Source organism: Chiloscyllium plagiosum, chromosome 43 (assembly GCF_004010195.1).
Source record: "Chiloscyllium plagiosum isolate BGI_BamShark_2017 chromosome 43, ASM401019v2, whole genome shotgun sequence".
NCBI lineage: Eukaryota > Metazoa > Chordata > Chondrichthyes > Orectolobiformes > Hemiscylliidae > Chiloscyllium > Chiloscyllium plagiosum.
The window spans coordinates 3,019,751-3,036,289 of NC_057752.1; the positions used below are offsets into that span (position 1 = coordinate 3,019,751).

The window sequence follows — 16,539 nt, forward strand, 5'->3', positions numbered from 1 at the left end:
TTTTTCCCTCCTCCCTCTCGTTCTCCCCCTCCCTCGCTGTTGCTCTCCCTCCCTCTCTCCCTCCCTCCCTCCCCCATCGATCTCCCTCCCTCCCTTTCTCTCTCCCTGCCTCCCTCTCTCTCTCGCTCCCTCCCTGTCTCTCTCTCTTCCCCTCCCTCTCTCTCCATCTCTGTCTCTCTCTTTCTCTTTCTCTCTCTCCAACTCCTGCCTCTTTCCTCTTGCCCTCTGCATGTCTTCCTTCACCCCCTTGCCCCTCAAAGTCTGATCTGGCTCAAAACAGCCAAGTGGGGTTGATGCTGAGTGTTGGAGTTAAAATGAGAAGATAAGGTAAATCAAAGTGGTGATTATATATGGGCTTGAGAAGACTTTAGTGGAAGATTGAGACATGATAATGAGTTTTATAAGATGCATTTGTGTGTCATAGTTCCTTCCAAGTGTTTTATTTTTGTACAGAAATTACAAGGTGACACCAATGACCAGGACACTTTATCTCCAATCCTGTTAATTGGCAACTAACCTGGCATGTGCACCATCCGACAGTTACAGTTTTCCACCAGGTATCGAGTCTCACAGTCAATTCTGCACGCTGTGATGCTGTAAGTCTCAAAAAAGTCTGAGTCCATTGGAGTAGATTTGCAGTCTCCCCAGGGAGGAGGTAAGTAGATTAGCTGAGAACGAGAACATAAAACCGGAACATTACCGAGAGGGCATTTCAATGAACCATGTTTTTAAATATCATATTACTATGGGGCCTGGTGTCAATGGAAACACTTTGGATTTCTTGAACCTAAACACAATTTACCAAGAGTTGATGGACAGCCAGTGGGGAAAAAAAAAACCAACTAGTACATGATTTGTATCAGATATTAAAGTCACAGCAAAATACTGTGGATGCTGAAATTAAAAAAAGAGGAAGTGCTGGAACAACCAAACAAGTTTGTCTCAGACTCTGCAAGAGAAACAGAGTTAATGTTTTGAGTCCAATATGACTTCTTTAGAATGTGTCTGGATCAGTTCCGAGGAAGCATCATATTGGACCCGAAACATTGACTGCTTTTCTCTCTCCCCAGTTGTTGAGTAGATCCAGCAACTTGTTTTTATGGCTTGTTATTTTGGGTTTCAAATGGCCAGAATACATAAGTGAGGCTGTATCAAGACAATGAGCCAATTGAAACACCGTTTACATGCAAACCTGAATGGCTTACTTCGTAAATGTGCCTCATTGCTGGCCCTTTGGTCTGCTGGGCAGACCCATACAACTGAAGCATATCCTCCTGACTTTCATTTTCAATTCCCCTCACAATAAATGATAATATTCTATTAGTTCCTAATTACTTGCTGTCGTTACATACAAAACTTCTTTGATTCATGCAGGAGGACACCTAGATCCCTCTACATCTGTGTTTCGATAATACATTTCTTTTTTAGTCTTCCTGCCAAAATGGGCAATTTCATATTTTTCTACATAGTATTCCATTTGCCACATCTTTGTCTACTCACTTAACCTAGCTATATCTCTTTTGTAACCTTCTATGTCCTCTTCACAACTTACTTTCCTGCCTATCTTTGTGTCACCAGCAAATTTGACAACCATACCTCCCATCCCTCTCTCTGAGTCATTCATATAAACAGTTGAAGTCCACCGCTGATCCCTGTGGCACACTATGCACTACATCTTGTGAACCTGAAAAAAGACTCATTGAAACATATGCTCTGTTTCCTATTAGCCAACCAATCTTCTATCCATGCCAATATGTTATCCCCTATACCATGAGCTTGTATTTTCTACAATAGCTTTTCATGTAGCACCTTATCACATACCTTCCAATAATCATGATGTGGAGGTGCTGGTGTTGGACTGGAGTGGACAAGGTCAGAAGTCACACGACACCAGGTTATAGTCCAACAGGTTTATTTGAAATCCACAAGCTTTCGGAGTGCTGCTCCTTCATTAGGTGAAGTCAAGTGAAATCTTGTGATTTCAAATAAACCTGTTGAACTGTAACCTGGTGTTAGATTATTGGAAGCCACTCAAGTACAGTATATCCACTAGTTCCCCTTTCTCCTCAGCATGTGTTAGCTTCTCAAAGAATTCCAGTAGATTGGTTAAACATGACTTTCCCTTTCACAAAACCTATCACAAACTTAATTAAATGCTCTGCAAGAACTACTTTACTCATTGTTTCTAATATCTTCCCTGTGACAGACATTAAGCTAACTCGCCTGTCGTTTCTTGCTTTTTTTCCCTCCCTTTTTGAACAAAGGAGGTGCGTTCTAATGAGACCTTCCCCAAATCAAGACAGTTTTGGAAAATTAAAACCAACAGATCAAAGAAGTGGCTAGAGAGATGGTTGAAGACCCGAGGGTGAAGTCCACCAGGACCCAGGAACTTGTCAGCCCACAGCTCCAACAATTTACTCAGCACCACTTCCATGGAGATTGTAATTGTCCTGTGTTCCTCCTTCTCTTCCATTTCCTGATTTACCACTACTTCTGGGATGCTACTTATATCCACTATATGCAAAATACCATTCAATTCACCTCTCACCTCCTTATTTTCCATTACATAAGTCTCCAGTCTTACTTTCTACAGAACCATTGCTCACTTTGTTAACTCTTTCCTCCTTTTATATATTCATAAACTCTTACTACCTGTTTTTGTATTTCAAACTAGCTTTCTCTTGTGCTCTAGTATTTCTCTCTTTATTAATTTTTTGGTCATTCTTTACTGTTTTTATATTCTGTCCAATCTCTGATCTTCTCACAATTTAATGTATTTTCTTTAAGCTTGATACTATCTTTTAATATTTCCAGTTAACCACACATTGTGAGTCTGTCCCTTGGAATTTTTCCCACTCTTTGGCATGTGTCTATTCTGTGTGTTCTGAAATAGCCCCTTACATGTCTGCCATTACATCTTTATCAACCGATCTTTGAACCTCATTTGCCAATTCACTTTAGCCAGTTCTGCTTTCATGCACTTATAAATGCCCTTAATTAAAATTCCAAAAATATAGTCTCGGACCCACTCCTCTCACCCTCAAATTGAACATAAAATTCCATCATATTATGATTGCTGCTCCCTCTGGATACCTTCACTATGAGATTATTAATTGATCACAATACCAGGGCTAATATACCCTGCTCTCTGGCCAACTTCAGAACAAGCTGCTTTAAGAGACCATCCTGAAAACATTCTATGAACTCCTTGCCTGGTCTACCTTTGCTCATCTAACTTTGCCGGTTATATATGTAGTCTAAAAGTGCAGTGCTGTCCATACAACAAAAAAATAGAATTCCCCTCTAATCTCCATGTGGACCGAGAATGTGTATGACTTATCCTACAACTGAGTCACGTGAGCATTTATCATTATGACTGGAATACTTGCAGTGGTAAGCTATCTCTGTCCTGGACAACAGAACGTTTTCCTACCTTGTCCAACTCATGTTCCTCATAGATTCTCTCATTCTAAATATGCACTGACCTTTTCACTTAGATTAGTGACTGGGGTTGGAAAAAAAACCCTGAGTTTTGATATCAAGCACTCCCATGGTGGGCACCACTCTACATCGCCTGAACTATGTACCTTATAAGCAGCCTCAGAAAAGTACTACTTTGCACTATCCTATGCCGAGCTAGTATTTGCTTAATGTTAACACTGGGAACTTGAAGCCATAAAGAGAGACTTGAGCGCAGAGAAGCCTGATATGATTGATTAGTTCAGGGTATAACAAACAAAGGAGGCTTGACTATCCTGATCTATTCTCTCTTCAAAAAAGAATCATACAATTCCTACAGTGTGGAAAGAGGCCATTCAGCCCATCAAGTCAGCACCGAAGAGTATCCCACCCAGCCCCAGCACCCCCCATACCCTGTAAACCCCCCACCACTGGAAGACAGAGAATTTCAATGAATCTTCACAAAAGCCAGTCTCAGTAATAGTGAGCTTGTTGTAAAAACCCAATGGGTTCACCAAGGGAAGGAAATCTGCCATCCTTTCTGGTCAGGCCTACGTGCAACTTCAGACCCACAGCAATGTGGTGGACTGTTTACTGCCCTCCGAAACGGCCCAAGCAAACCACTTAGTTCAAGGGCAGTTCGGGATAAGCAATAAATGTTGGGATAGCCAGCAATGCTGTATCCCACAGGAAGGAATAAATTACCTTACTGGGTTTCAGGAAGAAATCAGACAAGTACTTGTTAACAAGTGGGATTCAGGATGATTAGAAATGTCCAGTGGAGTCATGTTGGATGAACTAGACAGGACATGAGCTTCCTACTGTACTGGAGCTCAACTCCTCAGTTCCGAGGCCCCTCGTTTTGATGAGTGTCCATTCTCTCCCCACCCTTCTCAAAGTGCCTCAATTGGAATTATTACATTCTCTGAGAGATGCAAGACTTGTGAGCTTACTTCATGTTCAAAACAAAAGTCATGAATAATGAAAGTTAGAAGACAGAATACTGGTGATAGCAGATCAATCAGCATCTAGAGCAGAAATGTCAGATTCACAGTTTGGGTGGGAGATTTGGAATGGTTAAGCCTGAAGCATCAGATGTGCAATGATGACCAGTGTGTTCACAATAATATCTGGTTATGAAAAGCAATCTAAGGAAATTGGACCGGTTTGTAGCAATCCTTCAATGGGTTGATGGCCCTCAATTACTTGTTAGCAGTAACAAGCTGAGCCGGGATAGTTCGACATGACCCTGAACAAAACTCCAGCGGCTTTATGGCGATCTCAGCTTATAGTAAAAGCCTAGAATGACAGTTTGATCATGATTCCTCATACCCGCTGTTCTTGACAGGAAACAAATGTTTGAAATCCAGGTGGCACTCCGAAACCCAGTTGGTCGATAAATGGTGGCTCATTCTGACCATGAATCTGAACCTTTATACCAGCTTCAAAGGAGGTCTCATCTGTATGGGAGAATAGAGTAGACACATGTTAATGCTTGACGAATCAGTTCATATACTGCCACCAACAAGCAAACAAACTAACCTTAGCCTGAGGAACTGACACAATTTCCCTTTCTAAGCCAATTCTCTGCCCACTCAGTCACGTCTGGTGTCATTTAAAAGTCATGCCCCTGCCACTCACCTTCTGCATTGCAATGTGAAACACTGAAAGTATTGGGCATTGGTTTCTAACTTATGCTTACTTAGGGAGAATCCATCAAACGTTTCTGTTGACATCAGGCAAGAATCAGGTACAAGTGACATTGGGATGAAGAAAGGGGAAAAAAATTGAACTATCCCCAAGCAAGACTCCATCCAACTCTGGAGTATTTCACCCTTGTTCTCAAGTATTCGTTCCGTCTTGATGTCTATCTCGCTCTTTGTGATACCCCATGTGAGCTGCCATTATATTTCAACATGTCAGTAAATCAAAAGCCTGCAAGAACATATCCACTGAGAGTTGGAAACCTTTTGTTTATTCAGACTGTCAAAGGAAGCCTCCATTGCTGGTTCCTATGTGCCTCCAGGAACATCAGAGGGCACCAGGGACCCTGGGCGTTTCAGAACCACTTCTCTCTAATGGAGCTCTATAACTTGTGGCTATTAAAAAACCTCTCATACAGACACCCAGCATTATAAACTTGTGTTATGTGCACAACTAGAATCATTGATTTCCTACTCTTACATTTAAACATTGGGTTCTGGATATTAATTGGGTCCCAAGCCGGATGGTGACGTCTGAAGCTAAGACACAAATCTATTTATTGATAGTTGGTTTATTTGCAGAATGCAGCACTGCAGATGGCTTCCTCCTACCTACCAACCCAGTGTCCCTGCAGTCTGTCTTTAATCTTTTCCAATATCCTTTAAAGTCCTGTCTGAGCTGACTGACTCAGAGCATTACTCTGGTACTTTGGTCTATGATATTACCATTTCGCTACTGCCTCCCCGAAAAAGGAGAGTGATGCTACTTGGATTAGACTTGATCACATAAGTTCTGAGAATATTTCTACCCAGAGACCTTGCATGTGTTCTGAAGATATAGAGGTGTACTGTACCTTTGAGAGGGAGGAAGCTCGCAAGGACTGACTGAAAGCACAGAGTGTCCTGAACAAAATAAAAATGTAACACTTGGTTGAAACAAATAGCTAGAGTTGTGTTGCCATGGAACAAAAAATTCAAATTCAAATTCGGCTAATCAGTTTAAATTATGCCCCAGATACCAAAATCCAATCAAATTTGAATTTAGTGTTTTGAGATTATTAGATTAGATTAGATTACTTACAGTGTGGAAACAGGCCCTTCAGCCCAACAAGTCCACACCGCCCCGCCGAAGCGCAACCCACCCTTACCCCTACATTTACCCCTTACCTAACACTACGGGCAATTTAGCATGGTCAATTCACCTGACCTGCACATCTTTGGACTGTGGGAGGAAACCGGAGCACCCGGAGGAAACCCACGCAGACACGGGGAGAACGTGCAAACTCCACACAGTCAGTCGCCTGAGGCGGGAATTGAACCCGGGTCTCTGGCGCTGTGAGGCAGCAGTGCTAACCACTGTGCCACCGTGCCGCCCACCAAATAGATTAGATGACATCAAACCAATGAAATGAGCTGTTTTGGGGTATAAAACTGTACTTTTTTGAACAGTTAGGGGAAGAGTTGCCAAGAAAACCAACTGCTAATCAGACAGCTCTCTGAAAGGTGCCTTTCCATAAGAAACGTTGTGCCGCATAAGACAGAAGAGACGACCTAGGAAAATCCAGAGAAAGCTACAGAGTGAAATCTACGAAGAAGAATCGACAAAGCTGACTGGTTTTGAAACGTTTTTTTTGTAAATCTTAATTTTTTTTATCAGACCTGTATTGTAGAGTGGGAGGTAAAAGATAGGTTTAAGAAACAGGAGTTGTAAATAGCTGTTGCTTTAATGTTCTCTGTTGGACTTAAAGAACAAAATTGTTAATTTTTACTTTTAAATAGTGACCTCTGGGACAGTTCTTTGCCTCTCGAAATGTAACAGGTTAAGGCGCGAGGTGAGTTTCTCTGCGTGTCGGGTTTAAATTAGCAGAGGGGTTTACCCCGTGTCGTAACACATGTGTTAAGTAAAAGTGGTAACCAGAAACACTACCAGTCTCTCAATGTGCTCAGAGACTCAGCCAATCAATGTCCTTCACTTGTGTCTTTTTTTCATTATTTGTTCATAGAATGTGGGAGTCACTGGCTAAAGCAGCATTTATTGTCCTACACTAAGTACCCAGAGGGCAATTAAGCGTCAACCACATTGCTGTGGGTCTGGAGTCACATGTAGGTCAGACCAGGTAAGGATAGAGTCCGAGAGTCCTACAGCATGGAAATAGACCCTTTGGTCCAATGTGTCCATGCCAACCAGATATCCTAAATTAATCTAGTCCCATTTGCCCGCATTTGGTCCATATCCCTTTAAACCCTTCCTATACATGTATCTATCCAAATGTCTTTTAAATGTTGTAATTGTACCCACTTCTACCACTTACTCTGGCAGCTCATTCCATAAACACCACCCTCTGCATGAAAATGTTGCCCCTCAGGTGCCTTTTAAATCTTTCCCCTCTCACCTTAATCCTAGTTTTGGACTCCCCTATCCTTGGTAAAATATCTTGACGATTCACCTTATCTGTGCCCTCATGATTCTGTAAACCTCTATAAGCTCATCCATCTGCCTCTCATGCTCCAGGAAAAAAGTCCGACCCTAACCAGCCTCTCCTTATAACTCAAGCCCTCCAGTCCCAGCACCATCCTTGCAAATCTTTTTTGTACCCTTTCAAATTTAACATGCTTCCTTCAACAGGGTGACTAGAATTGTATGCAGTATTCCAAAAGTGATCTCACAAATGGCTTGCACAGCTGCAACATGATGCCCCAACTCCTGTACTCAATGCTCTGACCAATGGAGGCAAGTGTGCCAAACCCCACCTTCGCCACCCTGTCTATCTATGAAACTGCTTTCAAGGAACTGCGTACCTGCACCCCTAGGTCTCTCCTTGGAGTGCAGGTTCATAGCTCCTTGAAAGTGGAGTCGCAGGTAGATAGGATAGTGAAGGCAGCGTTTGGTATGCTTTCTTTTATTGGTCAGAGTATTGAGTACAGGAGTTGGGGGGTCATGTTGTGGCTGTACAGGACATTGGTTAGGCCACTGTTGGAATATTGCGTGCAATTCTGGTCTCCTTCCTATCCCAAAGATGTTGTGAAACTTGAAAGGGTTCAGAAAAGATTTACAAGGATGTTGCCAGGGATGGAGGGTTTCAGCTATATGGAGAGGCTGAACAGGCTGGGGCTTTTTTCTCTGGAGCGTCGGAAGCTGAGGGGTGACCTTATAGAGGTTTACAAAATCATGAGGGGCATGGATGGGATAAATAGACAAAGTCTTTTCCTTGGGGTCAGGGAGTCCACAACTATAGGGCATAGGTTTAGGGTGAGAGGGGAAAGATATAAAAGAGACCTAAGGGGCAACCTTTTCACACAGAGAGTGGTACATGTATAGAATGAGCTGCCAGAGGCAGTGGTGGAGGCTGGTACAATTGCAACATTTAAGAGGCATCTGGATGGGTATATGAATAGGAAGGGTTTGGAGGGATATGGGCCGGGTGCTGGCAGGTGGGACTAGATGTGGTTGGGATATCTGATCGGCATGGACGGGTTGGACTGAAGGGTCTGTTTCCATGCTGTACAGCTCTATGACTCTATTCCCTGCGCCCTACTGAAATAACTCTGCAGAGACAGGAATCCCATCCACCAAGTCCCCCTTTATTTACACATGGAGAGTCCCTGACACTGATCCAGTTCCCTCAGAGCCAGCTCTCAGAGTGAGCAGAACCCCTGACACTCCTCTTTATATCTGTCAGCCAGGGCTCCCCGATTGGACCAGGCTAATAGACCCAATCTGGGAACTCATTCTATGAGGTCCATCTGGGTGATGTTGTTACAATCACTACACCTGACATTAACTGTGTAAGTCCTGCCCTGGTTTGCCTTACCAAAATACAACACCTCACATTTATCTAAATTTAACTCCATCTGCCACTTTTTTGTACACAATAGGTCATCAGATTTTTCTTCCTGACAATTGGCAATGGTCATCATTAGTCTCTTGATTCCAGATTTTTTAATTGAATTCAAATTCCGCCATCTGAAATGGTGAGGTTCAAACCAATGTCTCTGGAACATTACCCAGGTCCCTGGATTAATCATCTGGCAATAATGCCAGCAGGGCATCATCTCCCCATGACCATAGTCTCTCCACACCATTGATAACGCAATTCAGTAATTCTTCACTGGAATCCTGTTACAGGAGAATGGCCTCTATGTCCACTTGCTAGCCTCTGGTTCTGTGTTGTTGGTACGTAGGGGATAATTTCAAGTTGCCTGACCTGGCAGGAAACCGATTGCATCGGGGCATCCCATTTTTACCCCGTATTAAATTTAGTTTCTGCTGAAGCTCAAGTGATAAACCTGTCTAGATCCTCAACAGCTGATGCATGGGAAAATCCGTTTTTATTTAACCAGGCTTCTGAGCAGAGAGAATCGGGCAAATTCACTTTGGGATGCCTGTTGGCAGCACAAGACCAATTTGCATTGGCAGCCAGTAAGCAATGGCACAGGTCTGGAGGAACATAAGAGCAACTCACACCTGGCACCCGTAGCTGGGGCACTGCCAGACCTGGCTCACAGGCTAATTTAGGCGTTGGATGATCACTTCAAGGCACCTTATACCATATCAAAGAAGTGCTAATAAGATCCACATGCGCCAACCCGAGTTTAGGAAGTGCTCACTCAGCAAGAGATTTGCAAACCAATACCAGTTTTGCCAAAATTCTGAAAACGTAAGATGACCGGAATCGTAGCAAATAGAGGTCATTTCTGTTAACGTCAATCAAAAGACAAGAGTCAAGTAGAGATTCATACACAATTACATGAAAGATCCTGAATCTCAAAACGGTGTGCATCTTGCAGAAAACACATGATTGATCCCTTAATATTCTTGATCCCACATAATGAATGCGTTTTGTCAGGTTTCACAGGCTGTTCCCTTCAGACGTGTCAGGGGATCACTGAATATTAAAAAACTGAACTCCAAATTTGTACAAGCCAGCCAACGTTTGCCTTTATTGGTCAGTGCGTTGAGTATAGGAGTTGAGATGTCATGTTGCCAAAGGTCAGGACATTGGTGAGGCCACTTTTGGAATACTGCGTTCAATTCTCATCTCCCTCCTATAGGAAAAATGTTGTTCAACTTGAAAGGGTTCAGAAAAGATTAACAAAGATGTTGCCAGGACTGGAGAGTTTGAGCTGCAGTTTCAGCTGCAGCTGAACTCAAGCTGCATTCAGTTTGAGAGGCTGAATAGGCTGGGGCTGTTTTCCCTGGAGCTTTGGAGGCTGAGGGATGACCTTATAGAGGTTTATAAAATCATGAGGGGGACGGATAGCGTAAATAGACAAGGTCTTTTCCCTGGGGGTGGGGGAATCCAGAACTAGGGGGCATAGGTTTAAGGTCAGAGGGGGCATAAGGGGCAACTTTTTCACACAGAGGGTGGTGTGTGTATGGAATGACCTGCCAGAGGAAGTGGTGGAGGCTGGTACAATTACAACATTCAAAAGGCATCTGGATGGGTAAAAAATAGGGAAGGGTTTACAGGTATATGGACCAAATGCTGGCATGTGGGACTAGATTTATTTAGGATATCTGCTCGGCATGCACAAGTTGGACTGAAAGGTCTATTTCCATCCTGTAGATCCTGTTGAAAAGAAATAGATGAATATAGCTGGCAGGTGCTGCCAGGAAAAGGGGTCAGATGTGCAAAATGATAGGGTGGCATCATACTCTTTTTGATAGCTGGCAGTGTGGAAGAAATGGCTGTGAGATGGTACCCCAATGATTATACTCTTCAATTTCTCTCTTTCTTCCTTTTCCTGATTTACAGTTTCTCTGCAATGTTGCTCGTATGCTTGATCGAGAAAATCAATGCAAAATGCCTGTTCAAACCATCTGCCATGCCCCTGTTTTTCATTAGTCATTCCCCGTGACTCACTTTCTACAGGACCAATGCTCACTTTCATTTTTTGAAAATCTATTGAAACTATCTGTTTTGATATTTCTAGCTAGCTTTCACTCCTGCACTAATTTTTTTCCTTAATGACCTTCTCGCTATTCCTTTCTGTTTTCTATTTTCAGTCCTATCTGCTAATCTTTGTGCAATTATATGTTCTTGTTTTAAGTTTCATACAATCTTTAACTTTTATGGTGAGCCACAAATTGTGCTTCTGCCCCTTGGAATTTTTCTTGTTGGAATGTGTGTATTACGGAATATGTCCACCACTGCATCTCTATTGACCTATCCCTTAACATGGTTTGCCAGTTCACTTTATCTGTTTTCATGCTTTCATAATTGCTCTTATTTAAGTTTAAAATACTAGTTGTGGACCCATTCTTCTTATCCTCAAACTGAATGTAAAATGCAATCATATTATGATCACTGCTCCCTTAAGGTATCTGCGCCATACAATTAATTATTGATTGAATCTCATTGCACAATAGCTGGTTGGCGCCAGAAAAGTTACCCCAAAACAAAGGTGAAAATGATGAGCATCACAAGTTGATTTCTTCATTCAATGTACCAGACTGCTCAGCCACAGCCTCAGACAGCAAACTTCTCATCTAAAAAGTTCCCAATCTACTTTATCCCATCACAAGTGGAGCAAAGCAGATACCAAACATGGTGCCAAAGGGAATGAGGGAAGAAAATGCAGACATCAAGTGCAGACATGATGGGCCAAACAGCCACCTCCTGTGCTGTTACAACTCTGATTCTGGAAATGGTTAATTTTTTTCACACACTTACTTCCAATTCACTGAGGAATGGCTTTGCTGGATGCTTCCTAGATACATGTGCCTCCTACTAGATGTGGCTGATACACCACAACACTATTGACCTTCTCTGTTCCCCTCTCCCTCTGCGACCAATCATGCATATGTAGTGACACTGCTGCCAATGACAGCTTGGCACAAGGGGGAACTGTGGGCATGAAACTCATTCTGTTCACTCCATGGCAGTGTTGTTTTCCTAAACCCAGCTGTGTCATTGGGGTAAAGGTGGCACTGTTGGTGCTCAGAGGGAAGGAGACTGCCAGATTCACCATCTGTCATGGTGCTGCCCAACCAACATCTGTAAAATAGAGGATCTGGTCATTCCTTGCATGTGTCAGCCAGCACTCAGGTCGCACTCTCACCTCTGTGCTGTAAGGTTCCACATTAAAAAATCAGGGCTTGGGCACAAAAATCGAGGCTGATACTTCAGTATAGCACTGAGAGAACGTGAGACCCTAATAGGTGCGATCTTTCAGAAGAGGAATTAAACTGAGGCACTTTGGGAGATCCTGAGGTTTTGGAAGAAGCAATAAACGCAAGTCTGTGCGTGTCTTTGTTTTATCTCACACAAGTGTCTTAGATGGGGCAGAAGTAGGCCACCCAGCTGCCTGCATAGTATGCACTGGGCAGAAGAGTTGGAATACATACAGTGAAAAGAATGTCACTGAAAAGAAAGCAGTGAAGAAATCCCACTTGCATTAAACAAGTTGCCTTAGGAATTCTGACTGATAGGAAACGCTAAGCTACACATCATCTGCTGCTTGGCTAAATGAATTACTCAGGTATGTTTCATCAGTGCTGCAGTGAATTGTCAATGTCTTTTCTGGTCACTGATGCACAATGTTATCTGGTAAGTGGAATAAGGACGATGGCAATGACTGAAGACACCGAATGCAGTACGGGACACAAGCTGCCGATTGAGCAGCTGAAGAGAGCCAGCTGGCTGTAGGTGCAGCAGGGATTAACTGGCACCTGTTTTTGAAGCATCGCCTCTGTTTTGTTCCCGTCCTGCAGTTTTGTTGCTTTTTCACCAATGCTGTTCAACTAAAACCACTTTGATGCAGACTACCCTGGGCTGAAATTAATTGCGGTTCATCAGAGAATGGAGGAAGAGAAAAATAAAATGGAACAAAGCCATAAGGAACAACATTAGTGCTTGGCAGCGAGTTATTTATAAGGTGGGGATAGATGGTTGACCAGGGAGTGCTATCTGTGACGAAAATAGGGAATATGGGGTGACAAAACAATCTCACGTTGTTTGCAAATCTGGAGTCAATTGATTTTTCACTGGATCTTTGACCAGACATACCTAAAAATGAGCTGTCAACCCTGGTGAAGCTACCAAACAGGACTACTTGCAAGCCATACAGCATAAGCAGCAAGTGATGGACAGAGCTAAGCAATCCCACAACCAACGGATCAGATCTAAGCTCTGCAGTCCTGCCACATCCAGTCGTGAATGGTGGTGAATGATTAAACAACTCACTGGAGGAGGAGGAGGTGTCACAGATATCCTCATCCTCAATGATGGAAGAGCCCAACACAGCAGTGCAAAAGATAAGGCTGAGACTTTCACAGCAATTTTCAGCCAGAAGTGCTGAGTGGATGATCCATCTCGGCCTCTTCCAATGTTCTCCAGCATTACAGATACCAGTCTCCAGCCAATCCGATTCACTCCATGTGATAACCAGTTTGGGTTCCGCCAGGGCCACTCAGCTCCTGACTTCATTACAGCCTTGGTTCAAACATGGACAAAAGAGCTGAATTCCAGAGGGGAGGGGAGAGGGACAGCCCTTGACATCAAGGCTGCATTCGACCGAGTGTGGCATCAAGGAGCCCGAGCAAAACTGGCATCAATGGGTATCGGGGGCAAACTGTTCAGTGGTTGGAGTCCTACCTGGCACAAAGGAAGATGGTCGTGGTTGTTGGAAGTCAGTCATCTCAGCTCCAGGACATCTCTGGAGGAGTTCCTCAGGGTAATGTCCTCAGCCCAACTATCTTCAGCTGCTTCATCAGTGACCTTCCCTCCATCATAAGGCCAGAAGTGGGGATATTCGCCAATGAATGCACAATGTTCTGTACCATTTGCAACTCCTCCGATACTGACAAGTGGCAAGTAACAATGCCAGGCAATTACCATTTCCAGTTAGAGACAATCCCATGACATGCAATAGTGTTGCCATCACTGGAACCCCCACTATTACCGTTGACCAGAAACTCAATTGAACCTGCCACATGAACACAGTGGCTACAAGAGCTGGTCAGAGTCTCGGAATACTGTGGCAACTAACTCACCTTCTGACTCCCAAAACCTGTCCACCATCTACAAGGCACACTCCTTACCACAGAGACTTGTGAGTTCTTGTGTATATTTAAGGCTGAGATAGATTCTTGATCAGTCGGGGAATCAAGGGTCACAGGAAAAGGACATTAAAGTGGCCGTGATTCTACTGAATGATGGCGTAGGTTCCAGGTGCCTATTTCTTACGGTCTTATGAATGAATAAAATAAAGCGACTCTCTCAATTCGGATGGAGTAATTTCAAATCTGGTTTATCCTAACATTTAACATGAATTTTAAATCAAGTGGTTCATAGTGTGTTCCGCATATGTTTTTTTTTCTTTGTAGGGTGCACTGGTGACATCTAATTGCCACAACATGGTAGACACTTGCATAATTGACTGGATACGCTAGAACATACAGTAATGAACTCTACAGCATGCAGCTTCTAAGACTCTCAGATCAAATAGGTGGTACCTGTTTCACCCCAGACAGGAAGGTAATCATCCTGCTGAATATCCAGCATCAGTTCCAGACCATTCCCAGTTCCCCCTTTCATCGTTGTCAGGATTGGTTGGTCTTTAGTCTGCCCGGAGTTAAAAGTGTAGCACTTGCCATACCTCGTAAACACCTGCAGGGAACACAACGGCTCGCATTAGACTTTGGAACAGCACACAGTTTACAAAACTGCACACAAAAATGTACGCAGTCGAGCTTCTGAAATGGCAAAACTCTTTGGCTATTTTAAAAAGTGAAAAAAAAAACGTTGACATTTGACATCGCCCAGACTACTGCAACAGTTCTGTGGGAGGGCCACATTATCCTGGGAGCTGTCTGTCAGATTTCCCATGATGTTGCCTGGTGTTATGATGAGGAAGGTGAAAACGATAGTAACCCACTGTTGGGACTCAGATAATACAACAATATTACTCTCGATGGTTATGGTACCATTCAAACTATTGGGATTAAAATATTAGCCTGGAAATCTCCCTTCTAACTATCTCTTTGTCCATTCACCATGTAATTCACATCATTGCATTTAAAAAGAGCTTTGGGGCCATTTAAGATACCTAATGTTTTCTGTCATGGTTGCTGCAAATAAGTGGAATTCCTGGACTTCACATGAATGCTTAAAGACTCCCCTCCTAAGGGATCCAAGATGCAGAGCTAGCCCACGGCTGAGCTATGTTTGATGATGGTCCAGAATGGTAAGTGAGTTAGTGAGAACTAGAGGTGTGCTCCCATTCCCCCCATCCCTGTGCTCCAAACTCTTTCTAATCTAACTTTGCATCTAATCGTACTGGGCTCTGCTCCCTATCCACACCCCACCCCATACTCACATGTGCTCTCACAACACTCCTACTTCCCAAGTACTTTCCTTTGGTTCCTACTGTGCCCAGGCTCCTGTCGAGGGTAAAGCAGACTTAGCAGTGAGAAGCGGGCACAGCAGTCTCATTCATATCTGTAAGGAAATGCCCATTTTCTAAAAAATAAGTTTCCAGAAAACACTATTCAAATGCGATACTTTCAGGGGTTGGTTGCTGAGGTCGGAGATCGATGCTTGCAAGGTCTAACCCTGTAAATAAATACACAGCTGTGTGTAGTTCCCGACTTCAGTTCCATCCTTCACCAACTGGCTTTCTGGATTACAACATGCATGAATTGAGGAGTGATATCGTCACTAACTGTCCTCATGAGTCATACCAAACCTGATCCCTCATAATGACCAGAACTTGTCTATTTCTCTGGCCTTCAAAGCATGAACATTCTTCACTACCAGCATCAAAAAAAAATCCTTGTACATTTTCTGTTGTTTAGACAGGCGGTTAATCCAAGGCATGATGCACGGATAGCTCAAAAATTGAATACTTAATTTCCTTAGTTTCACTAGGAATGTCCTGACAAGAAAACGTTACCACCTTATGTCAATGCTACATTTCTCTCCCTTCAATGCTTTTGTAACTGGATTGACAAGTTTTACTTGGAGCCTGTGAGAAGGGTGAGCTGATGGGGAAATTGTGAATGGTTTGAGAGGAACCGCACAGCTCTGCTGCCAGCAGCAATAAGCTTCCGACTGCATTTGCTTTAGACTGCAGTGAGTGCATTTACCATAAGATTCCTCAGTCCAATGGTCTAAGCAAGCTGGACAAATTTATTTCAAACCATTAACATAATTGTGATCAAAATATGTAACTAGCCTTGTTAAGAACAGTTTCATGTTGCTAAGTAACTCTCAGTGACTGGTTGTTATCAATAATGATTTCCTATATACCTGTATTCACCTTTGCTAACTGATACTAATATCAACAACTTGCCTTTTACAGTATCTTTAATGTAGTAAAACAGTCCCAAGGTGCTTTGCAGGAGCAACTGTCAAACAAAACTTGACACGTAAAG

General features: G+C 43.1%; 1 protein-coding gene across 2 annotated transcripts in view; it reads right to left on the bottom strand.

Moving 5' to 3' along the window:
* The window catches only part of asic1b (acid-sensing (proton-gated) ion channel 1b), a 715,429-nt gene that overhangs the window by 68,315 nt on the left and 630,575 nt on the right, over positions 1–16,539 (bottom strand). For both annotated transcript variants that reach the window (XM_043681801.1, XM_043681800.1), the window contains exons 2-4: positions 14,620–14,773; positions 4,792–4,919; positions 518–668 (exon numbers count right to left, since the gene is read on the bottom strand). In XM_043681801.1, coding sequence (XP_043537736.1) covers positions 518–668; positions 4,792–4,919; positions 14,620–14,773 — 433 coding nt within the window. The remainder of the gene's footprint in view (positions 1–517; positions 669–4,791; positions 4,920–14,619; positions 14,774–16,539) is intronic.